We start from the raw sequence: 27141 nt of genomic DNA on the forward strand, positions 1-27141 counted from the left end.
TTGAAAAAGATGCATCATGAGTCTGTTGGAGTTCATGTTTTAATTTATTCTGGAACTGCATTCAAAATATAAAACACAAATCTCTTAAGCACTGAACACAGTCAGTTAAAACCACTGTTAAGACAGATTGATTTTTACTTTCTGAACATAGGTACAACTTGACTGGTTTCAATAGAACCATGGCTCTTTTTCCAGCAATGAACCTTATAGGTTTATTAATCACCAGTTCACACAGTCAAATAGTTCTCGTTATTTATGATTCTAAAGGAATTACACACTGTCATCACATTTTGGTCTATTAAAAGCATTATAAATTAATCAAATGTGAGATCAACGCTTGTGCTGTTCCCAGAGTATCTGTCTGTGGTACTGTTCCACCTCCTAGAAGGCTGTGGTAGAGTACAAAACAAGCAACACAATTACGCACAAGATTCAATGATGAAGGTTTTCAATGACAAACAAAAGCTAAACATGCAAATCATCTTATCATTAGCCATCCTTCCCATCCACACACACAGGAACTAGTTAAAGTGCCAAACTTTAAATAAACTGGTATATTGCCTAAGCCCCTGAAAAGAGTATTTATTTTTCCCCCCAGTTACTAGTCATATAAAAATAATTCTGATGCATTTATATATATGTACATGCTATTTCTCCAGCAAAAACTGGTATCTTGGGTGCCTCATTCAGAAGCTACTTTCAGATGACACTGTCCTGTTCTAGTTTAGCTGAAACACTAAATTGAAGTAACGAATGTAGCCTGTGACCCTTCCCAACAAAAACATTGGCTAACCTCACAAATGTGCACAAATTCTGCTGTTGTGATGATGACAGCAATCTACACAAAATAATTTACTTTGTCTCAAACTACCTCCTAACAAGCCAAGTAACATGTTCCTGCACTTCTGTCCCTTCAGTTCTCTTCCTATTTGTACCACCTTGTTCCATCTAGGCTGTCCACTACCTTAGGAGGAAAGCAATGCAGTGATGGGGAAAGAAGTTCTGATCTGATCAGTACTTGATTTCATGGCTTTCTTCGTTCTGAATGTACTCTGGTTAAAGAACAGCTCTGCCGCATGATCTAACACTCCTCTCAATCCCTAGCTATATAAAAAGAAATCAAGTTTTGATTTTAAACAAATACAATACCATATGAAACTGGACACCTTTCTTACAGTTCAGTATTACTCCACAGATGAACTGTTTAAGAATAATCAGTGTAGGGCTACCAACTATGCATTGCTTCAGCAGTGTAATCAGCATACTTTGTCAATTGTTGTGCTCCTAAACTAGAAACTTTTTTACAAGAATGTGAAATTTTTTAACAGGAATGAGAATCCCCAAGAAAATAAATCCTTAAGGTTTGCTAGCACCTTCCATGATTTCTCCTTATATGAAAACAGAAGAATTGTATTATGCTGACATAAAAACATCTAGCTCCTGTCTCTGCCTCTGTAATCTCTATTCTGTTATTAATTTTAGTGTTCAGACTCATTGGCAGAAGCAATAGACTACTGGTGTTAAAATGTATGAAGCCAGCTGAATCAGTGCTAAAGGAACAAATTATAATGTACCACAATGCAAAATAGAAGGCCTGCTTTGCTTTCAGATATTTGCCCTTCATCACAAGATCTTTCCACCCCTAGGACTGTTACTGAAAACTAAAACGGAAATAAAATAAATAAAAAGGAAAATAAAAAGGAAACCTTCATGGAGAAAATGTATATAAAAACTACCTTCATACTTAAAATGCCAGTAATTTTCTTCTGTTTAAACGCAAGCCTTCTTTCTTTGGCTGCTCTGTGCTTCATCAGCCTATCTTCTTTGAAAGTATAAAAAGTCATTTCACTTAACACAAATAAGGCTTGATATTCTGGAGATGCTAGAGCCCTTATAATGGGTATTTACTACAAGGACCTTGTGAACTTTTCTGCAGTATCTAGTGCTCTGCAAACATCCTCTCGTAAGAGTCTTGAGCTCCCTTCAACCTGCTTCTGTAACACTGATGTGGCTCTGTGAAGGTTTAATCTGTGCTCTTTATGGAGCATTGGAGTATTTTGCTCTTTATACATCTGTATCAAAACCCCTCAATCAGCCCAGAAGCTTTAAAAAAAGGAGACATCAATATGCACAGATTAGTGACTATACATGTAGTCTATGCATGGCTTCCTCTGTTATCATAGGATCATTTAAATTGGAGACTACCCTTAAGATTATTAAGCCCAACCATCCACCTAACATCAAGGCAACTGCTAAACCATGTCCTTAAGTGCCAGGTCCACAAATTTCCTAAATACGTCCAGGAAGGGTGACTCCACCACTTCCCTCCTGGGCAGCCTGTTCCAATCCCTAACCACCTTTTCCATGAAGTTGTTCTTCTTAATGTCCAATCCAAAACTCCCCTGGCACAACTTGAGGCCACTGTTTTGTGTCCCTGGATTGTATGTATACAATGGTCCCACAATATTATGGCTCTAGGGTACTTTCCCAAACTACTGTGCAGCTGCACGTGCACTAGTAAAGCACAGGGATAATTACAATCTCACCTGAGCAAATGATGCATACCAACATTAAATTCTCAACGTAACATTTTAAAGAGAATTCGGGTTCCTAGCAGCACAGAGAGTAGGCTTTTGAAAGCCCCTCCTGTATAGCCACCAGCATCACTGTGAGACTGAATATCCTTAAAAATTTGATCTTCCACTATCCAGCGGCTCTGAGCAACTCTACAGCTTGTGCTTTGACCTTCAGTTCCTTGTGTTTTAAGATGTTCATTTCATTTATTGCAAAAATCAACAGAAAGCCCTAGTGCAGTGCAGTCTGTACTCTTGTTTTTAAACCAATGACTATGTCTGAAGCAAGTTAGTGGTACTGTCTGTACTTCTAGTAACTCTATGTTTTTCAGTTTAGGAAGACAAAAATTAAGCGAGAGAACACAATTACATGCAAATTCAAGTAAAAAATCATTTAGGAGTGCAGAGTATTACAGAGGATCCACTGGATGTTTGCTCTTTTGACAATTATTTGCATGACTAAAAGCCCACTATACTATGAAAAGACACCTGATGACTTAAATGAGCTTTGGATCAGCTGTAAAGACATTTCTTTATCTATGCACTGAGACCGTTACTTACAACAGTTATCAAGCTACAGTTACAATATCAAAGAAATGCCAGTAATGAATACTTATTTTGCTAACATGAGCAAATAACTTTCTTATGAACAGCACTGTTTAAAAATTTAGCTATGGACCATCTCAGTAGTAAATCAAAGCAAATTTCTAAAACAGAAATTAAAGATGCACCTTTACAAACTACATAAACCAAAAACTTAAATATAAAAATATATATATATTACAAAATTACATCTCCAGTGAGATGCTGCCTGTACAGCAACCTGCACCCACAAAATCCTGAGTACTCTACTCTCAATAGTGTTGGTGAGAGCCGAGTTTGTATGCATTTTTCATGCCCACACTCATCTTGTGTTTAGATTCAGACTACTCCTCACACAGTTGCAGTGTGCTGAGCAAGAAACAAAATCTTGTGCTGTGAATTAGGAATGTATGCTAAGTTACCACATCAAAGTTGTTTGGATCCTTCTACATAAAGGTTCAGGAACCATTCAGGAACAATGTTACTTCTGAACTCAGTAGCTAACCTATGCTAAACTAAACAATGTAATTTGATTGCAAGAAACGCATGGGCTTCTGAGTCACTTTTTGCCTATGTTTTCAGTGCCTTTTTGAGGTCAGAGTAGAAATTGGCCAGAGTACTAGCCATGGCAGTGTCTACTGCAGATTGTGGCAGCATCCCTCGCAGTTCTGTCTGAATGTAACCCGTCAAAAGACTGTGGTTAGGATAGTCTTTAAGAGGGACGCAGAACCAACCGCAAGGGTGATTGAATCCACGGACAAAATCAGGTCTCACCTCTCCATAGTCAAGGCTAATACCTGTCAAGGAAAATAAAAAAGAAAAGGAAAATGAATTTCAGAGAGAGAAAAAATAAAAGTTTCTACCTGGGGAATTTAGTAGTAATGACAGGAACACTTTAAGCTTTTGGATACTTGCAAACCTGAAAGCTGCCTGCTTGTCATCCACACTCCTTCACAAACAAGCCGAGCTTAACAAGCAGAAATGGACAGTAAAGACATTCCTCCCACTTACTAGGAAGCTTTTTACTTCGCTCAGTTTGCTGTATAAGCTGAGACAAACCACACAATTTGTCTCTACCACTCCTGTCCTACAGTTGGCATAAATGAGTTCTGTCACACATGAATGGCTAATGGGCAAAGCAATAACTTGTATACTTCTTTAAATCTGTAAAATCTCTAAAATACCTCTGAAATACTAATTGGAGACCATTTTATATCATTTTTGAATGTTTACTACAGAACTATAATTAATTTGAACCAAATCTTAAGGCAGACAGGTGCTGCAAAATAAGAATTGAGCAAAGGTAAGTGGTGCCTTACCACACGTTAGAAGACCATCTTCATAGTTTGTGGTGTAAGAGAAATCAACAAACTCCCTTGGTGCTATGATATTCCAGAGCTGGCCAGCAGTGGTGTAACGCATCACACAGCAGTTCTTGTTGAGTGACAGAATGAGGAGAGTAACAAAACAAAAATATCTTATTATAATGAATACAGGGATATTTAAGCTGGTAGGCAGCTAGCCTTTTCCAAAAAGGTGGTGCTATCTTTCAGCTACATGCTGTCCAGAAAACTTCAGTGAGGTCTTAACAGAAGTGTCATTTTTGGTCTAAAGGCTGGAAGTTCTTAAGAACTTGTAGTCTGCAACTGAGCACTGCAGAGGCTGAGGGTATCTGGCTCCTTTAAACCATCCTGATTAAAACGATAGAATTTTAAGTTATGTCTGGGAACTGAAAGCCATGTGGCTTTTACATTCCCTTCCCACTACCTAGCAAGTCTGAAAAGATCATGAATAAACTGCAAGAAGCTGCACTCAGTACTAAGATCCTCTGTCAAGGGCTTTTAATCCACCAAGTGAACAAAACAGAATGCAAACAAGTCTTCCAAAAAGCCTTTCTTATGAGACACTTAAGTTTGTGTAAATACTAAGGAGCAATTAGCAAAAACACATTATCATATAAATCCTCCTGAAAAGCCAGAGCACAAAACAATGCATCTGTGTTTAAGCCAGATGCCTACATGGTTTTAAAGTCATAGTGGATGTCCCCAGTAACCAAAACAAGGTTAACAACTTCTACATAACCAATTTCAAAAGTATCCCTCTTTATCAAGTCTTGCCCTCCAGTACAAATTATTTTTGCGCTCAGCACAAAGCCCTGCCACAGCTAAGAAAACCTTTTAGGAACAGGTTGTAGTTTCTGTAGAAGCACGAGTGGATTATTAATACCAACAACCTTATTTACTGTGGAATAGATGAAAGTGAGGAGAATGTAAAGCCTCTGATGTGTAGAATATTACACTATAACTCTTCTACATGTGAATTGTACTACAGCTCCCACATCTCAGCTGCAACCTTTTAGGTTTTATTCCTTTATTTTTTTTCATTCATGGAAAGCTGAATGTCAAGCTGCAGAAGAGGGCTGTGCAGCCAGAAAACATCTTCTGAAGTTACCCACAGCATGTATTCATACTGTCCATGCAAATAAACATGCATTGAAGAAAACACAAGTAAAAATATCAGTACTTATTGGAACTACTGCTTTTCTGTGATGTTAGATTCACATACGTGCCTACACACATTTCCTTTAAAAATCTGTATGCAAGTCTTCACCTCTTCAAACGTTTCCATGATGTCCATTGTAGTCATTAAGCTGTCCCAGTGCAGCCTATAAGGTCCAGGGCGAATATGATCCACAATTCTGTTAGTAACATCTTCCACCACTCCTTGAGCTTTGTAGCTAGAGAAACGTAAGTTTACATTTAAGTCAGAAATTCTCATTCAGTATTCCTTTAGTTTGCAACAATACACTGACTATAATGCCTTGGTATCTGGAATTATAGTCAGTGGATAATTGTATCAGAAAGACAGTACAGAAGAAGATCCCTGTGTGTATCCTTTTCTGCAATAGGCATAATTCTAGGAAGCTTTGTCCTTATGCTGCAATCTGTATTTCTTAAATTGTAACCTCTTTCCTCAAATAAAAATCAGCATGTTTATTTCTCTAACAACTTGTTATTTTGCTGCTCTTGCAAGGGGAGCAAAGGAGGTCACCAGGGACAAGTAAAACTAAAAGCGAATAGAAAAGAGAGCAGGTATACAATGAGGAAAACAGTCACAGTCCTCATAAAGTAGAGGTAACAGTAGTAGAACCAAGCTAACAAGAAACTACATTATGCCTTGGTGGCCTATTAGAGTACCAAATAATTTGGTGTAAGACTTTACAGAACATTCATTATGTTAAAGAGATACAGAAATTTTGATTACTTGAATTACTAGGTCTCATTCTCCTGAGGGGGAAAAATTGTTAATAACCACTATTTTCAAAACACTTCTTATTCATTAAGCTCTTCTTATTAATAGTAGGCAGCCAGTCACACAACCCATTCATTTTTTCTCTTGCACGTTGCACCCCTTTTCACTCATAGTTAGCTGACTGTGGCCAACCTCAGTGTACACCAAGAATGCCAGTGCCTGGCGGGTGTTTGGAAATTTCAGTGTCCTTTTTTAAATTGGGTGTGTTCACAATCCTGGAGTCAGCTGCATATAGCAGCTGACTTTTTTGGCAGTGGTTTAACTCACACAACTTGGTGTTCATGCTAGTGTGCTGGTGGCCCAGTACAGAGTCAGGAGACTTGTGGTACCTGGGGTTGTCAGCTCTAGCAGGACTTGCAGTACTCCGAGCGTATCAGTCCTTCAGGTACTTTCAAACACTACCTTTACACAGCACTCTTCCTTTCTTCAAACTGCTACTTTCTAATAACTATTTCTCCATTTAAACCTACCACTAACTACAGAACCCAATGACAGAAACTCACATGGGAATGGTCTTTATGTCACACATCTTTGCCACAGCTACATGCTTGATGTTTTATTCTACCAGTTGCATAGTCACTAACAGTGTGCAAACACTGACTGGCTTGTCACTCAGTAATGCTGCAGACCTACTGAACCTGTATGTGATGTATATTTCTAAGAAGTTTGGACTTATGTTGTTGCCCACATCAGCCAGTGGGAGTTTTGTGGTGTCTGGACACCAAGCAAGCACAAATCATTAAAGCATAACACCCAAAATAAATGGTACAGGCCTTTACATGACAACAAGGCATACCAGATGACCCACTTAGCTTCTCCTGTGAAGAATCAGAACCTTAATTTCTGAACTCTGTAAAGCACATCTGTGGAACCTTAAAAATTGATCTAGTCTGCAGGCAAACTTACAGGTATCCACTGAATTCCTCTGATGGTTTACGCCACACCGTTGCATCTTTCTGAAATAAAATGGAAGATATGACATTACTTGTCACTTACATACCATTCTAAGATGTCGAGAAAATGCCTCAGTTTTTCTAATGAAAAGCAAAATACGCTATCATTAACTGTGGCTCACCCCAAAGTGCTCTCTTGTATATTTGCCTGTAGAAAAGCAGACGTCTTTCAGACGTCTTTGCTGGTAATCCTCCATTCTTTCAAAAAAATCAGTCAATTGCCTTTCTCTGTATCAAGTACGAGAAGTCTGAGAAGATAAACAGCTTTGCGGGCCAAGCCAATTTACTAGGAATACATACAGAGTAACAGAAAGACATATTAGATACAGCTTTTCAATTAAAGGCAACTGGAAAGCCATTATCCAGACAGGAAGACCATACAGTCTGTGCCTGCACTCCTGTAACACATGACCAAGCAGATGTGTACAGGAAGTACTGACAGTAGCACACAAGCAAGCTTAAATTACCCTTCCCTCCCACATACCTGACTGGAAATGTCTTGCAAAGTGGTCTGTTTGTTTTAGAGTATGCCAGATAAAATAAGGAAAATGGTAACCTCTGATTATTATCTAACTATAAAATGGAACCTATGTACAGAATCTCTGAAATTCATCATTAAAAAGAATACTACCTACTTTTTGCTTGGGATCATGACTACATAAGCTCTAAGGCCTAAACGTCCTAAACAACAGTAGCGTAAGTACTGCATCCACAAGTACACAACAGTGGGATCGAGTCCACCCTCAGCACGTTTGCTGATGACACCAAGCTGAGTGGTGCAGTCAACACGCGGGAGGAAAGGAAGTGATGTCATCTGGAGGGACCTGGACATGCTGAGAGGTGGGCCTGTGAGAACCTCATAAAATTCAACAAGGCCACATACGAGGCCCTGCAACTGGGTCAGGGCAATCCCAAGCACAAACACAGGCTGGACAGAGATTGAGAACAGCCCTGAAGAGAAGGACATGGGGGTGCGGGTTGATGAGAAGCTCAACACAAGCCAGCAATGTGTGCTTGCAGCCCAGAAAGCCAACTGTGTCCAAGGCTGCACCCAAAGCAGTGTGGTGAGCTTGGTGATGGAGGTGATTGTCCCCCTCTGCTCTGTTCTCATGAGACCCCACTGGACCACTGCGTTCAGTTGATGCACCGAAGTCTATTTAGCTTAATGAAGCAGAACTCTGAGAAGCCAAGCAGCTCAACAGAAGGGTATGGCAAACTGCTTTGGGAAAGCAGGAGCTGCATTCTCTCATTCTCTTCAAGGGAGCGGGGGGGATGGAACTTCTCATACCGTGGAGGCTCTGATAAACAGTCACAGCTTGAAGGCAATGAAAACATATGAAGCAACATGAGGGAAGGAACAGACAGTGATCTCACATTTTATGAGGAAGACATTTGGAAGCTGAAGCATGTGTTCTTGAAGACTTTTTCCAAACGTAATTGATTCTATGATTATTGACAAAAAGAGATACCAAAAGCCAGCAGAGCCTAACTACAAGGCTGTGGCTGGTTAATTAGAAAGTACAAGTGAGCATATCACAGCACTGCTAGCTCTAGCAGTATTTCAAATTTTCACAGAATCATTCAGGTTGGAAAAGACCTTCAAGATCACCTGGTCCAACCACCCCCCTACCATCAATGTCACTCACTAAACCATGTCCCTACGCACCAGGTCCAGCCTGTCCTTGAACACCCCCATGGATGGTGACTCCACCACCTCCCTGGGCATCCCATTCCAAAGCCTGACTGCTCTTCCTGATAAGAAATGTCTCCTCATTTCCAACCTGAACCTCCCCTGGTGCAACTTGAGGCCATTCCCTCTGGTCCTATCACTAGTTACCTGTGAGAAGAGGCCGACCCCCAGCTCCCCACACCTCCCTTTTGCTTCAAGCCCCAGCCCCACACAGCTAGGACTGTGCGGGCCTTCCACATCAACAAGCCATGACACACTATGTCCGGGAAAACCCCTCCTGCCATCCCAAGCTGCCCTGTCCAGGCAGGTTCACTTCAGAGGGCCTCTCAGAACGCCCTGCGATAACAGCCAGATGCCTCACACCCCGTCACACCCTCTCTGTTGTTGCTCCCAGGGGGTGACCTGCAGCCGCCCACTCACCGTTTTCTTGGCGACCCGCCACTCGCTGTCCGCGATGCCGTGGTACTGCACCAGGGTGTTCCGCAGCTTCGTGGCCAGGGGCGCCGCTCTGGGCAGCGGCTCCATCTCGCTCCCCCGCGTACCGCACACACACACACACACACACACTCACACGGTCGCCAGCGGGGCCCGGAGCCGCTCCCCGGTCACGGAGGCCGATGCCGGGTCCCGGAGCCCCCCGCTCACCGCCGGCCGCCGCGCTCCGCCCGCCCAACGGCCGCCCAACCGCCGAGCAACGGCCGCCCAACGGCCGACGGCGGCAGCCAATGGGAGCGCGGCCGGCTCGGCGTCGCAGCCAATGGCGAAGCTGCCCGCCCTCGGGAGAGCGCGCGCGGCGGGCGGGCTGTGGGGAGGGGCGGGGCGGGGCGGGGCCGGAGCGGTCCCCGCCCAAGCTCGCGGCCGCCCGACATGGCGCGAGGCGCCGGCGGCGTGACGTCACGAGCTGGCGGCCGCAGGGCGCCTGCCCGTTGGTTGCCGCGGGGAGGGCGGGCGCTCTGATTGGCCGAGGGGAGCAGGGTTTTCCGTCAGGCTCCTGCCCGTCAGCGCGCCCGGGGGCGGGGCCTGCTCACTGCCCGCCCTGCGCGCCTCAGGGGTGGGGCCGGGTTCTGTAGCGTCAGGCTCGTCCCGAGGGGAAATGACGCCTTTTTCTTCGAAAATGACGATTTTTGGTTAAAACTATATTTATAGAGTCACAGAATCATTAGTGTTGGAAAAGCCCTCCGAGGTCATCCGGTCCACCCCCTGCCACCAGTGTCACCCCCTACGCCGTGTCCCCAAGCACCATGTCCAGCCTCTCCTTGAACACCCCCAGGGACGGTGACTCCACCACCTCCCTGTGCAGCCCGTCCCAGTGCCTGGCTGCTCTTCCTCACAGGAAATGTCTCCTCACTGCCAACCTGAACCTCCCCTGGCACAACCTGAGGCCATTCCCTCCAGTCCTATCACTACAGGGAAAAATAACTATTAAGGAAGGATTATTATTAATTAAACAATTTAACTAAAGGGAAAAAAACTGGAAAGGGGACAAGCAAGGGGAAAGGGAACAAAAAAAAAAAAAAAAAAAAGAAAGAAAAAAAAAAAACACAAGTAAAGGCTGTGTGGCAGTGCAGAGAAAAGAAATTACTCTCAACTTCCCACACATGAGCGATGATTGACCACGTCCTTGAAGCAGGGCCTCAACGCATGTAGCTGGTGTTCGGGAGAAGGACCGACGTTTTCACAACGAGAGCCCACCCCTCCCCTCTTCTTCCTGTTTCCACCTTTTATTGCTGGGTGTGACACCACATGGTATGGAACATCCCTTTGGCTGGTTTAGGTCAGCTGCCCTGGTGGTGTTTCTCTTCTCACTTTTTGCCCACCCCCTAGGAGGGTTAGAGAGAGGCCCGATGCTGTGCCAGCACTGCTCAGCAGCAGACACAACACTGGTGTGATAACACTGCTGTTCCAGCTACAAGTGCAGAGCACAGCACTGCATGGGCTGCTGCAGGGAAAGTTAACATCCCAGCCAGACCCAGTATAGACGATCACCTCCATGCTCCTGCTGGCTGCACTGAATCCTGCTGGCCCCAACACCCACCCCTGGGGAACACCACTGGTGACCAGTCACCAGCTGGATTTCACTCCATTCACCACCACTCTCTGGGCCCAGCCATCCAGCCAGTTTTTAACCCAGCACAGAGTGTACCTGTCCAAGCCATGGGCTGCCAGCTGCTCCAGGAGAATCGTGTGGGAGACCTTGTCATAGGTCTTGCCGAAGTCCAGGCAGACTACACCAACAGGCTTTCCCTCATCCACCAGGCGGGTCACCCGGTCATAGAAGGAGAAGAGGCTGCTCAGGCAGGACATGCCCTTCATGAACCCATGCTGGCTGGGCCTGATCTCCTGGTTGTCCCACATACATTGTGTGATTGCATTCAAGATGAGCTGTTCCATCACATTCCCTGGCACCGAGGTCAGGCTGACAGGCTTGTAGTTCCCCAGGTCCTCCTTACAGCCCTTCTTATAGATGGGCGTCACATTAGCCAGTCTGCAGTTATCTGGGGTCTCTCCAAATGACAAAGACCAATGCTAGATGATGGAAAGCAGACAGACAATCACATCTGCCAACTCCTTCAGCACCCTGAGGTGCATGCCATCAGGTCCCATACTTTTGAGGGTGCCTAGCTTGCCTAAATAACCTCTATCCTCTTCAACCAGGGGAAAGTCTTCCTCTCTCCAGGTTTTCTCTCTTGTTTCCAAGCTTGGGGACTAGTCTTAGCAGTGAAGACTGAAGCAAAGAAGGCATTCAGTAACTTTGCCTTCACTGTATCTGTCATCACTAAGGCACCCACCTCATTTAGCAGCACACCCACATTTTCCTTAGACTTCCTTATGCTGATGATGTATTTGAAGAAGCCCTTCATGTTAGCCTTGATGTCTCTTGCTAAATTTAATTCTACAGGGCCTTGGCCTTCCTTCATGCATCCTTGCATTCTCTGACAATGTCCCTATACTCCACCTAAGTGGTCTGCCCCTTCTTGCACATTATCTATGCTTTTTTTTTTTTTTTTTTTTTTTTTTTTTTTTTTCTGTTTACGTTTTCCCAAGAGCTTTTTACCCATCTGTTCTAGTTAGATTCTGAGGGTTGAAGCCGATTGGTTCAGCCCAGCAAGGATCAGACAAGAACTATATATATATCTAAAGCAAATGAGCTATTTGGGGATGTCAGATTCACTCACACACACACTCACACTTAAGCAGTGATAGAAAGACAAAGAATTTGTCACTGAGTTAGCTTGTTAACATACCGACCCCAGGGTACCAAAGAGCGTGATGTTTTTCCCAGTCATTGATGTCGTAGGTACTTAGCCAGGTCATGGTGGGCATCCTGTTGGTGCAGTAGGTATCAAAGTCTTGCAGCCATCCCTGTGGAGGCAATGCTGACCTCAGTTGATGTTCCTGCCTCACCGACGCAGAGCAACTTACTCTGTTTATAGGTTTTGCCCCTGCATGCTCCCAAGCATAGGGTAGCACACAAGTGGCAGCCCCAGCCTCAGGGGAGCACTGGGCAGTCCTTTATAGGCTTCTGTGATCATGTACAGCTGTGTGGCCAGTGTGTCCTGTGCAGATGGCAGCATTGTCTCATACCAGATGACTTGTGGCCTGGTGCCACATTGCTGAACAAGCAATATGTATCATTGCAAGGCCAGAGTTCCGCCTTGCTGCTCTTACAACAAGGCAACACAATTCATGTGTTCCTGTTTCACATTGGACAACCTAACAGTTTTTATTCCTAACATGCCATCCATGCAGGTCTCCTGCCCACTTTGCTTGACTTCTTTCTCATAGGGGTGCACCAATCTTGAGCTTGGAGGACATGAAAATGCCTGAAAAATCAAATTTCTCCTGAAAAATTCACAGCCCCATGAAGCCAATCAGTTGTCCTAGGATAGCTGATAGTTCATCCTAGAAATAGTACTTTATGGAGAAGTATGAGACTAACTACTGCTACTTAATTTCAGTTGAACTGTGCCTAGCAATGGGCTTGACTGCTGAAGGTGTTCCTTTGTGAAATGCACATAACTCATGGTAAGAATATTTGTGGGTTGTTTTAAAATAAAAGAAAATGCACACATCTAACCTTCACATCTTGGAGGTGCAGGGAAGGTCAAAAAATAGATGAAGTTTGCCAAAGATTATGGACCAAATTCTGCTTTTGTAGCAAAGAGGATAGAGCCACTAATATTTAATGTGCTTACTCCTATCTGACACTCAGTGGGCTGCTTCCAAACCAAACCAGGGCTGAAATAGTTTACCGGATCAAGCCTGAATGTCAGCTGCTGGTGGACAAAGAGCAGTAGGCACATGGCTGCCTCATTAAAGTTAACCAATGTATTTTTCTTAAATGTAAATGTCTCCAGACAGACTAGCAGACTAGTGCCCTTTTCAGAAGAAAGCTAATGGGCTGCCCTTGCTAACAGATTTGAAAAAGTAGATTTTTTTTTTCTTTCTGTAATTTTCTGCTTAATTAGGATCTTTCTGCCAAGGGCAAGCATCGACTAAGACTTGCACACTTAAAGGTGTAATTCGCATACAGAATTGATGTACAGGAGTCTGGAGATAATAGGGTCTGCAACGCTGTCTTCCGCTGGGCACCTGCATTCCCTTTGACTGGTGAGTGGGCAAAAGCAGTTATACAAAATTCTGAGGAGGAAAATGTAACTAAATAGTAATATTGCTTAACACTTTCAGGGTGGGTGTGGAGGGGGATGGGGAAGGAAGAGAGGAGAGAGGGAAGCAGTACTTCCTTACCAAACTACTAAACTCCCTATTTTCTGGTGAATAGACTACAATATATCAGTGCAGGGTACCAAAGGTTCTCCCAATGACTACCACCAAAGTAGTTTAATATATTCACTCTGAGCCCAAGTCTTTTTTAATGGTTATGCAGTCATGAGAAGTAACTGCAATGCCCATGGCAATACATATTTTTTTTTGTACAATTTTATCTGAGACATCACTGATTTTGTTTTGTTTTGTTTTGTGTTCAGATACTTCTGTAGGGTATTAAAGAATATTATGTTGATCAATTCATGTGTTCCTAGACAAGTGCTCAGTTTGCTCATGAACATAATGTTTTCCATTATTCTCATCTGGCTGCTCAGTTTCCCTGGGCTGGATATTGTGCTCAGTGTTACTAGAGCATTAGACGTGAATTTACAAATACTTATTAGTGCAAAGTGATCTCATTAATTTCAGGCAATGGAAGGTATTTAAAACTGCAAGCATGATTCAGAACCTTGTTGATTTTTTCTGACATTCTGCTCTTAAGTGTGAAAAGCAGAAAACATTCCACACCTGTCAAAGTTCTGCATTTCTGGGGCTTTTGCACAGCCACCAGCTTTCATGGTAAGACTTAAACCTTTTTAAACCCCGACCTTCAGCCATGCACAACACACATAGGTTCTGTAGCCCTTCAAAACTACAGATACCTGTGTATCAGGCAGAATCATGGCAGAAGGGCTGAGGTTGACGTGGACCTGCAGAGGCCATCTGGTCCAAGGCCCTGCCCAAGCAGAGACATAGAGCAGGTTGTGCAGGACCATGTCCAGATGGCTTTGGAATACATCCTAGGAGTGAGACGCCACAACTTCTCCGGCAACCTGTGTCAGTGCTCCATCACCAGCACAACAAATAATTACTTCCCAATGCTTAGGGGGAATAGTTTGTGTCTACATCTAACTACAACACATTTTGTTTTTCTTGAAACAAACTAACAACTAATCCAAAATGTTTGGAAACTTTTGGAAACCCAAAAGTTTCTAAATAACAGACCGGAAGAATGGTGTTGCCCTAAGCCTCTGCTGATGTTTCTAGTCAGGCTAGCATAGTATTTCATCCCGCAGGAACACTGATGTCCAACTCATTTGGAACATCAGCCAGAGAAATATTGACTCCTAAGAGTTTATGTTAAAAACATACACAAATGTTATCCAAGCACTAAATGTCACACAAGCCACTAAATGCAACTGACCAGAGGTCCATGTTAGGAGGCTCTCTCTAATCCAGGATGGAGAAAAGTTTTTTGTTTGTTTGTTTGTTTGTTTGTTTGTTTGTTTTCCATAGAAACATTTGAAAGTATGAAGAAAACAAAGAACTTGTTTTGTGCTATTAGGCACTTCAGTCTGTTCAGAGCTGTTCTGAATGGCTTGCCAGATAATGATTCCTGCAATATTATTAAAAAATAAGCCTCAACAAAAGACCTCTATAGAAAACCTCTGGTATTCTTCACATAGGACCTTCAAACAGTTATTTTAATTCTTCTTTATCTGGATTCAGGTAAGTGCACTATGTGCTGCTTTTCCATCAGAGTGATGGAAAGCAAGAATTTGTACATTTTGTGCTGGACCACATTTACCTGTAGAAGTGGAATTTCATGTTTTTTTGTTTTTTTTTTTTTGTCCCTAATAATATCAGCTGTATTAAATCAGTTGTGTTGAGTTAGCTGTCTTGACCATTCTTTGTAAATGCAAAACCCAAAAGGCTAACAGAGTTTTTAGCACTTGTGTATTCACAAATGCAACTCCCCAGGTGGGCAGAAGCCTAGCTAGAAGTCTTCCTTGTTTCATTGGTATAGGACTGATAGCATTTGTCTCTGCTGTATAGTAAGCCAGACTGGAACTTGTCTCACTTCTCACATTATCAGTTTGCATAGTTAAATAAGAAATATGAATCCATTAAAACAGTCACTGACTTAGCCAGACCTGAGTCAAAGGCAAGTCTCTGGATGACAGAATGGCCCATCATCTAACTCCATGGGCTATCTGGGCTATTACACAAAATGTCTTTCTGTTGGATCAAATTGTCTGAGAAATCCATTGAATTTATGGTCCATGCAGCTGCAAGTCGTAATGCTGTAAGGTGGTGCAGGGTGGGGTAGTGGTGGTGGAGCACAGCTTAGACCAAATAATATTAAAAAAAAAAAAAAAAAAAAAAAAAAAAAAAAAAAAAAGCTCTCTCTTCACAAAGCATCAATTGTAACTTTTTTAAAGAAATGTGTTTTGTGGTTAAGCCACAAGATGGCAGGAAAGCAAAATAAATATTTTGTTGCTGAGGCAGCTGCACTTGAAAGAACTGTCTGAAAACAAGTACGGTAGAGAAAAGGGCTAATTTTCCTTATTAAATTGTAGATAGAGCCTTATAAAATTTTGGAATCTGTTAGATATTCCTTTAATTAACCTCATCTAACTGTGACTTGTGCTATAATGTAGTATAATGACTTTTTCTTACTTGCCGTTAGTGGGTCAGGACAAATACTGCCTATTATTTTGCTAGACACAGCAAGTAAACAAGCTAGACATAAATATTTCCTTTTTGGATCCCACTGGAATATGGCATGTATGAAAATGTGTCTTTTGACTACAGAATAATGTGTCTTTATATCTGGAAGAAGAACCATGATTTTCCTGAATGATTTGGTTTCTATACTTTATTAGTATACACTCCACCTCTGCCATTGGAAAAAAAAAAAATCAACATTCACATTATTCTCAAAGTTGACAGTAAAACCAGTTAGGAAATTTAAATGCTGACTCCATTCAGAAGATATCCTGAGCTGAAGAATAAAATGTGGAAGTATCATGCAATTGTCTTTTTTTTTTTTTTTCTTCATCTGCTTGCATCATCTGATATTAAGAAACTAATGTAATCCTTTCTACAAGATTTCCAATGAATGAATTCTGTTGCTCTCATGCCTAGCCCTTTCAGTGCAATCTGAACAGGTTGGTTTTTATTCCATCTCCACTTTCAAAAACAATGGTCACACTTCATCATTAGAGTGGTGTAAGTGGCAGTAGTGTTCTGTACACACTTACAGTGTGTAGCAATAGCATCAGTAATAGTGATAGAGAATCTGGAATCATGAGGCTGGAAAAGGCCTTCAGGTTCGTAAAGTCCAACCACTAACCTAACCTACCAAGTCACTAAACCCTGTCCCTTAGTGCCACCTCCACACACCTCTTGAATACCTTCAGGGACAGGGGCTTCACTACTTCCCTGGGCAGCCCATTTGAAGGCTTGACCAGCCTCTCTGTGAAGGAATTCTTCCTAATATCCAATCTAAACCTCTCCTGGAGCAACTTGAGGCCTCACGTCCTATCACTTGTCACTTCAGAAAAGAGACCAACACTGTCCTTGTTGCCACCTCAGGTAGCTGTAGAGAGCAATGAGGCTTCCTCCATAAGAAGCAACCCCAGTTCCCTCAGCCACTCCTGGTAAGTCTTGTTCTCTAGTCCCTTCATCTGCTTTGTTGGTTTTCTCTGCACACAATCGAGCACCTCAATGTCCTTCTTGTAGTGAGGGGCACAAAGCTAATTACAGTACTCGAGCTGCAGTCTCACCAGTGCCAGGTACAGATGGACAATCACTTCCCTAGTCCTGCTGGCCATGCTATTTCTGATGCCATTAGCTTTCTTGGCCATCTGGGCACACGGCTGGTTCACGTTCAGGTATGTAGCATGTGTATAGGTGAAGTCTTACAATCAGTCATCAATTGTTTGAATAGTCCTGGCCCACAAGTCCTTCAAAATCCTACATAGTGTTGTCTACAATCCAGAGAAGACAGTCTGGCACAGCAGTTACTGATGTTCAGGGGTTCTTGAGATTTCTCCCAAATGCAGCAAACTGAGTAAAAGATCCAAATCCAATTACACACATGGTTTTAATCTTTCTTGCCTTATCTCTTGATACAGTGGCCACTCCATGATTTACTGTATTAGGGATCCTCCAAGCCTGTTCTGAAATGCCAAATAGCTTTCTGAATTTGATAAAAATATTTTTTTCCCTCAAGAGAAAACCCAATCATGTAATCTTAGTGAACCAGGAAGCCCCTCACTTATAAAGTCTGAGTAAATAGTGTTTCTTATCTCCAAAATGTTTTGAACATATTTCGGATAGGCTTCAATTACATATTCAAGGATTATCTTTAGCTTTGCCTCTTCTTTTCCTTTGTGTCTTTAATCTGCTCTTTCTTGCTGCCTTCCCAGCTCTTCGCCTTCCAACAGGAACACCTTTTGTATCTAGGACAGAAGGCCTCGGTAATATGCCAATGGCAAAGAGAGTTCTCGACTGAGCCTGTCAAGAAGTGCACCATTCTGCAGGTGCAATGGCTGTGTCTTGGCCACGGAACAAAAGCACAGATAATGTGCTGAAGAAATTTATCACACACAGGAAATGAGTAGTGTTTTGTGGGTTCACAGCCTAATTATGTAATTACGGTCAGTCTGTGCTTACTTAGTTGCCCTGGTAATAAAAGGATAAAAGCATAACCTGAATAAATAAATAAATAAATGAAAATCTTCACTATTATCATTAACACAAATTTTGGAATGTAAGACACTTGTTTGTAAGAACTACTGGTCCCACATTTTCTTGTTACATAAATAATATAATAGAAAGAATATACCAATTTGGAACTCCACCTAAAGCTGTTTTGTTACCTTCCAGTCTCAGGCTGATATTCTAAAGTAATCATAATTGAAAGCAGTCACTTCGTTGTATTTTCTACGAATTGCCAATGATTATAGTGATGTGCGTGAGTAGTATCAGCAAGGAGTAACTTCTGGACATGTGCCTGTTCTCACTCATTATCTCTGTCCTGTTGAGGAATTCCTGATTTGGTGTAGATAGAAGTTTAATAACGAAGAGCAGAAGTGACTTCTTTATGTTAATCTCAAAATCCACCAGGACTGAAGCAAGTGTTCCTTGAGAAGAAAGACATATTACTCAGGTTCCACTCAGGAAATACAATTCAGATTTAGAAAAGTAAATCTTTTATCAGACCAATACGAAAACAAAAATAGAAAGCTGAGGTTATGTTTCTTCAAAGGGCAGATGTTGAACCGAAGATGGGATTCTGCACTAAAATATTAAGATGCTTTGTTGATAGAACTTGTCTAGGAGAACTCACAGCAACAACTAACCTTCCTTGTTTGTAAGGCTAATGCTTTCTTCTAGAAATGTGTTAAGCTGAAAGTTTTCATAATATACCTTTCCTAGAAATTTGTTACACTGAAAGCTTCTTGGAACTATCCATCAATTTCCAACTGTAGTGTTATTTTGGGAACCCATTTTGTTATGATTTTTGCAATTATGTTGTTAAAATCTTAGTCTCTGCCACATTTCCTTTTTTTCTCCCACCACCCCAAGAAAGGGAACAGGTTTAAAGGAGCCAGTTTTTGCAGCAGTGCAGTCCCAGAGTCCGATATGCATTTACTTGTAGTGGTCTCATACCGGCAGCCACACTCACCGTCTGCCCATTTGTGCTGCCTACAGTTTGAGCTGCGGTAGGTTTAAGGAAATCATGGGTCAGACAATAAAGAGAAACAGAAATGGCTGACAACAGCAGAACTGGAAGCCCTGTTCCCGCTACACTTGCTTCTACGATGGGTGTATTCTTTTACAAGGAAGTTTGAATATGCTGTTTTTGCAGATGCTTTTATGATTTTAACTTTGTTTGTGTGCAGGACTAATATCGTCATAAAGATTATATGAACGTATGTTTTATATGGTTATTGTCAAGACAAAACATGAGTTCTTGTGACTCCTAGGATTTCCAGGCTAGACTGAAATGCTTGTTTTCAGCAATTTCTTTCTGTATAGTATATGTTCTGAAAATTTTAATTCTCTTAAATTTCCACAAATGGATTACTATTATGTATTACTATATGTATAAATGGATTATTTTTTTTTCCCTAGAGTTTTTAGTCGTAATTTGTCAGAGTGTCTGTAGCTTTCATTCTGTCGTTTTTCTCCTTTAAGCAAGAACACTCCCTACGTCTTATTTTTTCTTACAAATATAGCCACCTTATCTTTATAAAATGTAAACTACTTACAGTACATGCAGGCTAAGAACTTACAGCTCTAAGATTTTAAAGCATGTATGGTATCTCTTCAGTTAAGTAGGATACATTTATCTAGGATGTCTGAGTAATTTCCTTTGTGAAAATGTCATTAGCAGTTGAAAATAAGCAAACCTTTTTGACTAATGAACATGATGTAATTGTTTTAACACACATTCTGTCTTAATCAGCTAATGATATGGACTTAATAAATGCCTCAGTTTTCTCAGTCTGTCCAAAACACACTTGACATCATGGATTTTATCTTCATCCTGGTTATATTTTACATATGTAATATGGGAAGTATTAAGTAAGTAAACTAATAGAGCAACGTAGTGCTGCTTCAGATTTACAGGTGGATACAAGAAATGTAAACCATTTTTTCAGATAAGATTATGGCAGGAGAGTAAACCTGATTATTTTAAAAACATCCTTCAGTTCTATGACTTGTTTTCTGAGATTTGGTGCAACCCTGTGGCATAGTCCAAATAAATAGTTCTTTCTCTGTATCAGGGTGTCAGGCTTGTCTTTTCAGATGATTGTTATTAAAATATATCTCAGGGTTCAATATTACATGAGAATAACAGCATGTGGGAAGAAATTCAGAACATATTCTGAAACTTACTGGAGACAACTACATTGTTGTTTATTTATTTATTTTTTTTTTGGTCTCTCTCTCTCTCTCTCTCTTTTTTTTTTTTTTTTTTATATATATATATATGTGGGGAGAGTCCTTGAGGCAGCCTCAGATGAGATAAAAATGTCTAGCAGAACATTTTTAGGAAATGATTCATTTCCAGAAGGAAAAGCACTTCTTTTCTCAGATGGGATCCTGAAAGATCACTTTGGGGGCAGGGAACGGAAGGGACAGGACACAGACTAAAACTTAGCAAGTTGCTAGAGCACTCTGCTAAGATATAGGCAAGAAAGTATGAGGAAAATCTGTGCAAATTACCAGGTTTCCATCGAGGCAAAAAGCAAGGTTATTGCTCAAGGAAAGTGTGTGTGTAAGCAACAAGAAGTAGAAGGTAATTCAATGATTTGTGTAGTATCGTTCAGACAATTAAAAGGTTCCAATTCTTCAGTAACAAAGGCAGTGTGATAGAGGTCAGGGAGAGTCTGTGTACAACCCAGAAATCATAAAACCTCAAGTGGGTTCAGTCACATCGATTTTCTGTGTGTACAGCAAGGTAGAGATTGAATAAGGCTCTACTCAGAGTTTAAGGAGTTTTAATATATTTGAAGGATGCTATGACACATGCTTTCATGCACTTCTCTAGAAGTAAGAGGCTCAAACTCTATCGAGAGAGCAACATTCTTCAAAGGAACAGTACATTAAAACGCAAGATACGCTGGAAGGCCAAAGTGGTCTCTTCTTTCTCTAAGAGGTCTGGAAAATTAATTGTGTGTTAATGGGAATTTCCTATAGTTAATCTCTCTGCTCTGTTTCTGTGACAGAAAAATGTTGGACAGATAGTCCAGAGAGAAGCATTTTGCATTAGTTTGCTTCTCAGTTTAATTCTTCTTGTAGCAAGAAGATGTAGGTGGATCCATTGACTTGTAGTATACTATACATATGACATGTGGATACATATACTATATGGAGTAAATCTTGTCATTGGCCCAGTGGTCAAGCAACATATACCTTAGTAGTTTCATCTTTATACATCACAGAATTTTAAAACTTGTCTACACAAATTTCTGTACATGCACATTTTAAGTGTTTAAGTGTTTCATACTCTTGTACGTTTTCTCTCCTTGAATATTCCATCTTCTATATTTGGAGTAGTACTGGGATACTTTGGAACAGTAATTTTATGTGCTTACTACCACTTGGCACAGCTTTTGGGTGGTGCTAAATAGTTTGAAATAATAGCTGTGTTTTAAATTGTCTGTAGTTATAGCTGTGAAGTGATTGCTAAGTAGACAGGATAGTCATAACGCTTGTGTTTTTAGCTCATGTGAACAATAGCACAGTTCAGGGTTCTAAATAGGCAGACAATCAAAACATCTTTCCCAGGAACCAACAGCAAAAACATTTCTTGTTAAAGTGTGTAACTTGTCACAAGTCTTAGAAAGCCATTACAAAGAAAGTATATGTTATCTGTACCTAGGCAATTTTAACTTTTGTAAACAAGTAAGTTAAAATTAATCAACAGCATGCCAAAAGCCTCTGCTGAAGTGTGACTGAACTCTTGTTCTGTTTTCTAGAGATATGATTTTGAATTCTGGAAAGTCCTACTAATGCACTCTTGTCTGACTTTACATTCTTTCTGTTTACTTTATCAAAGTACGATACCCATAACTTTATACTCTCTCCTGTCTCAGCTTTCACTCATCTTCACTCTGCAGCTCCTAGATTCAGACAGCTTCCTGTTCCTTCACTCTCCCTTTCTTCTCTTCCCTTCTCCCCCACATTTGGCCACAGGCCTGATCTTTTTTTGTTCCTGCCAAATTGTTTAGCATCTGGCATGCCAGGGAGGGGAACAGGGCAGGTAGCTCTCATGGTAGCTCTGACATGAATTCACACTGCCAGCACTTCCAGATATACAGGACAGCATTACCAGTTGCATTACCTCAGCTCATATTCTGGAAGCCAGGTAATTCAAAAGGACCCCTGGGTCACTGGCTATGCCTGTTAGGCTTTGTGATAAACTCTCCTTTGCTCACACAGACAAAGGGGCACAGAGAGGCAGCGGTGATGGAAGAGCCCACTAACACCCTGCCATAGCTCCTCCCAGGCCCAAAAGAGGAGCCACCAGCCTATACAAAGCCCATCTCCACACGCTCTGTGAAGCACAGGGGCCTAAAGACAGGCAGAAAAACAGACTGAGGACTCTGAGGACAGGGAACCTCATCTGGGCACTCCCAGGGCTGTCCCAGGAAAGCTTCAGCCCCATGGTCCATCTGTGACACCAGACCAGCACCAGTCACTGGAGTGTGACTTTGGGCCATGGGGACCTGTGTGTCCATGGTACCAGCAGCTGGAGCAAGTGCAGGAGTGACAAACAACCAAGCCCAGCCAGCTAGCAAGGAGGTGAACTGGCCAGCAAGCCGGGCATGTGGGCACATCTCTGAAAAGCAGACCACAGGAGGATCCTATCTATTGCAGAGACCCATGGAAGTCTTATCCAGCTGCTAGAGGACCTTGGGGAGCCACAGGAGAAAGGTGGGTGATGTGTCACTGTATGCTCTTTACATGAGCGCCTTGTGTCTTATGCTGGCTGCTACACGTGCACATGCAGTGTAATTGTGTGCCTGCTGGCAGTGTATGCTCGGCTGGTGAGATGGAGCCATGGCAGCCTCACCTTTCCTGGGCTGTCAGCTATGGTGTGGTCTTCTGGTAAAGTCTGGTGTACATTGTTAATTGCCTTGGCTAGCACATAAGAGGCTTCAGTGCAGTGCACTAATGTACACCATACTCTCTCGAAGAGGGGTAAAATCCCAGTGGGTGTGACATGAAACAGAGAAGCAGGATCTGTTAGTGCACAGGGCCCCTTCACCCTGAAGTGGTTCTGGAAATACATTGCCAAGAAGCTCTCAGACAACCTCCAAGAAATCCATTCAGCCTCCCCAGGGTAGAATAGCTGCTTAACACTGTCAGCAGTCAAAGAATTCAGCCTCAGAGGAGTAGCCAAAAATACCATTTATTTCTGGTCTCCTGTGTTTATGGGTAACCACATCTAGTAGCTCCCCCCAAAAGTGATCAAACTTCCAAATCCCATTTAATTAAAAGATTTGCTTATAACTCAGGCACATAGGTCTATCAAGTAGGCTCAAAGTGGTGTAGCCACTGCTGACATCAAGCAGTCAAACAGAAACCACTTGCAAAGTGCAACATGAAACTAAATATTAAATGCATCACTGGAAGATCAGTTCCAACCAAAGTTACATTTTTGTAGGTATCACAGAATCACAGAATTTCTAGGTTGGAAGAGACCTCAAGATCATCGAGTCCAACCTCTGACCTAACACTAACAGTCCCCACTAAACCATATCCCTGAGCTCTACATCTAAACATCTTTTAAAGACCTCCAGGGATGGTGACTCCACCACTTCCCTGGGCAGCCCGTTCCAATGTCTAACAACCCTTTCGGTAAAGAAGTTCTTCCTAAGATCCAACCTAAAACTCCCCTGGCGCAACGTAAGCCCATTCCCCCTCGTCCTGTCACAAGGCACATGGGAGAACAGACCAACCCCCACCTCGCTACAGCCTCCTTTAAGGTATTCATAGACCTTGTTAGTATTTGTACCCTTGTGGGGTCTTTATTAGGTTGCTAAAAGACAGCAATTTATACCAATGGTGAGGTATTGTGAGAAGAGAAAAATGCAGGTAAACTATGTGCTTTTTTGTTTGTTTTTGTCTGTTTGTTTTTAATTTGAGGATGGAATACTTAACATAACTACTGACCAAATAATTTCAAAGCTAATGCCTTGAAAGAAACCATCTGCACTAGTCTCATGGGAGATAGAGGTAGATGGAACAAACTGTATGACATGTAAACATTAATCTGTTTGGTCTTGAACAGAGCTACATAATACATTACTTTTATAACAGTGTTCCTCAACTACATGGAAGAAACCTAGAAGCTCTATGACATTTCCATTACTCTCTGAAATAAAAGTATGTTCTCAAAGGATTTTCCTGTCCATTTTCTAGAGTCCTAACATCCATTTCTATGGAAGTGGTTTTCTGAACAGTGAGAAGTCCTGATAGCATGGTTTCAGTCTCTGACTACAGTTTAATCTTTCACCGTGTTTTTATAGCCCTGTATAGAAGAACAGATTCTAATCAGTGCAATCTTTGTTAATACCTAATTGATAAAAGACATGAAGTACTGACATGATTTATTGTTCTGAATCTGCATGTTCATCACAAAGTAGTAATTTAAGTATATCAGTCTAATTTATTCTGGCCATAGCAATGTGTACATTGTCCTGCTGAAAAATAACCTGCTCATATTGTGTAACTGATGAATTTCACAGTCTGATGCACACAGTCACTGTGTTCATACAATGGAAATGTTTTCATCGTGGGACATAGCTAGCCTCTGTATAGTATAAGTGAGGTGCATTTATAAATACTTCCACTATAGACATCTCTATCCTACAAACTCTCCTCCATTCTTGATAAGGAGGCATTATTACTCTGCTGTAGTGCAATTGCATATACAGGCTAAGGTTCATAGAATCATAGAATCATTAAGGTTCGAAAAGACCTCCAAAATCATCTGGTCCAACCATTGCCCTACTGCCAAAGTCACCCACTACACCGTCTCCCTAAGCATCACGCCCAACCTCTCCTAAAACACCCCCAGGGACGGTGACGCCACCTCCTCCCTCGGCAACCTGTCCCAGTGCCTGACTGCTCTTTCTGAGAAGAAATGTCTCCTTATTACCAACCTGAACCTCCCCTGGCACAACTTGAGGCCATTCCCTCTAGTCTATCACTAGTTATCTGTGAGGAGAGGCTGACCCTCGGCTCCTCACACCTTCCTTTCAGGCAGTTGTAGAGAGCAACGAGGTCTCCCCCGAGCCTCCTCTTCTCCAGACTAAACAACCTCAGTGCCCTCAGCCGCTCCTCACAAGACTTGTGCTCCAGACACCTCACCAGCTTCGTAGCCCTTCTCTGGGCATGCTCCAGGGCCTCCATCTCCTTCTTGTAGTGAGGGGCCCAAAGCTGAACACAGCACTCATGGTGCAGCCTTACCAGAGCAGAGTTCAGGCAGACAATCACCTCCCTGCTCCTGCTGCACTATTCCTGATACAAGTCAGGATGCCGTTGGCCTTCTTGGCCACCTGGGCACACTGCTGGCTCATGTTCAGGCAAGCATTGACCAACACCTCAGATCCTTTTCCTCAGCACAGATTTCCAGCCACTCTCCCCCAAGCCTGTAGCATTGCATGGGGTTGTTGTGGCCAAAGTGCAGGACCCAGCACTCAGCCATGTTGAACCTCATCCCGTTGGCCTCTGCCCATTGATCCAACCTGTCCAGGGCGTTCCTGCCCTGTGGCAGATCAACACTTTCCCTCAACTTGGTGTCATCTACAAACTTACTGCAGGTGTACTCAATTTCTTCATCAATATCAAATCATCAATAAAAATATTAAAGAGGATGGGCTACAACACCGATCCCTGGGGAACACCACTGGTGACCAGTTGCCAGCTGGATTTCACTCCATTCACCACCACTCTCTGGGCCCAGCCATCCAGCCAGTTTTTAACCCAGCACAGAGTGTACCTGTCCAAGCCATGGGCTGCCAGCTGCTCCAGGAGAATCGTGTGGGAGGCTGTGTCAAAGGCCTTGCTGAAGGCAGACTACATCAACAGGCTTTCCCTCATCCACCAGGCGGGTCACCCGGTCATAGAAGGAAAAGAGGCTGCTCAGGCAGGACATGCCTTTCATGAACCCATGCTGACTGGGCCTGATCTCCTGGTTGTCCCACATACATTGCATGATTGCATTCAAGATGAGCTGTTCCATCACCTTTCTGTCACCAAGGTCAGGCTGACAGCCCTGTAGTTCCCCAGGTCCTCCTTACAACCTTTCTTATAGATGGGCATCACATTAGCCAGTCTCCAGTTATCTGGGATCTCTCCAGGTGGCCGTGACCTCTAGAGATGATGGAAAGCAGACCAGAAATCACATCTGCATCTCTCAAATGATTTTCTAAGATATGTAATGGAGGCTCATAGATTTATTAACTCCTGTAATCGCAGGAGGTCTTGTGACCTGTGGTATATTCCTTTGAGTTTTAACTGTTGTGTTTTTAATCAGTTTGGGAATTTTGTACCTCATAAAGACAACTCAACTAATCTCCAAGTAGGGAAAATCTGAAACACTTGATTCCAGCAGACATTGGCTGGCACCATGGGCTGTGAGAGTTACTTTGAGAGAAATGTAAGGGGGTTTAGAATGTGGAGCCACCCAGATAACCAGGTTCCATTATCACACACTACCTAACTGGTTAGTATTGAAAGTCCCATTTTATAGAGACTGGTAGATGAGGTGTTATCCATCCATACTATCCATATTAAGGGAAAATATGAGTCTATATGGTAAGTGGATTTTTAATCCCTCTTTTTTTTCCTCTTTTTCTTTCTCTTTTTTCTTTTTTTCTTTACTGCCATTACCCATTTCTTCAGTTATTTCTTTCATCCTTGTTTTGTTTCTGCGCTCTGTTTCATGTTGTTC

The 27141-nt window shown here is 42.3% G+C and overlaps 1 protein-coding gene and 1 long non-coding RNA gene across 3 annotated transcripts; one reads left to right on the top strand and one right to left on the bottom strand.

Moving 5' to 3' along the window:
- Positions 1–25: 25 nt before the first annotated feature.
- STARD4 (StAR related lipid transfer domain containing 4) lies at positions 26–9789 on the bottom strand. Of its 2 annotated transcripts, XM_005015322.6 has the most exons (6): positions 9531–9773; positions 7543–7706; positions 7374–7423; positions 5766–5892; positions 4475–4589; positions 26–3952 (listed from the first exon to the last, which is right to left on the bottom strand). In XM_005015322.6, the coding sequence occupies exons 2-6, from the start codon at positions 7615–7617 to the stop codon at positions 3726–3728; spliced, it is 594 nt and encodes a 197-aa protein (XP_005015379.1). In that variant the 5' UTR covers positions 7618–7706; positions 9531–9773; the 3' UTR covers positions 26–3725. The 2 variants fall into 2 exon arrangements, with proteins under 2 accessions (XP_005015379.1, XP_038026670.1); XM_038170742.2 differs by lacking the exon at positions 7543–7706 and having other exon boundaries at positions 9531–9789.
- Positions 9790–12127: 2338 nt separating this feature from the next.
- Positions 12128–15930, top strand: LOC140000674 (uncharacterized). Its single transcript, XR_011805799.1, has 3 exons — positions 12128–13136; positions 13580–13721; positions 15174–15930. It is a non-coding gene; the product is annotated as an uncharacterized lncRNA (long non-coding RNA).
- Positions 15931–27141: the final 11211 nt, after the last annotated feature.

The sequence above is a fragment of the Anas platyrhynchos genome, chromosome Z (genome assembly GCF_047663525.1).
Source record: "Anas platyrhynchos isolate ZD024472 breed Pekin duck chromosome Z, IASCAAS_PekinDuck_T2T, whole genome shotgun sequence".
In the NCBI taxonomy this organism is placed as follows: domain Eukaryota; kingdom Metazoa; phylum Chordata; class Aves; order Anseriformes; family Anatidae; genus Anas; species Anas platyrhynchos.

Excerpts from the sequence above, each read along its gene's own strand:
- STARD4 (XM_038170742.2), bottom strand. The coding sequence starts at position 9,635 with ATGGAGCCGCTGCCCAGAGCGGCGCCCCTGGCCACGAAGCTGCGGAAC. Across the intron at positions 5,893-7,373 it reads GAGGAATTCAGTGGATACCT|CTACAAAGCTCAAGGAGTGG; the intron begins GTAAGTTTGCCT and ends ACGTTTCTCTAG. Across the intron at positions 4,590-5,765 it reads TCATGGAAACGTTTGAAGAG|AACTGCTGTGTGATGCGTTA; the intron begins GTGAAGACTTGC and ends TCACTCAACAAG.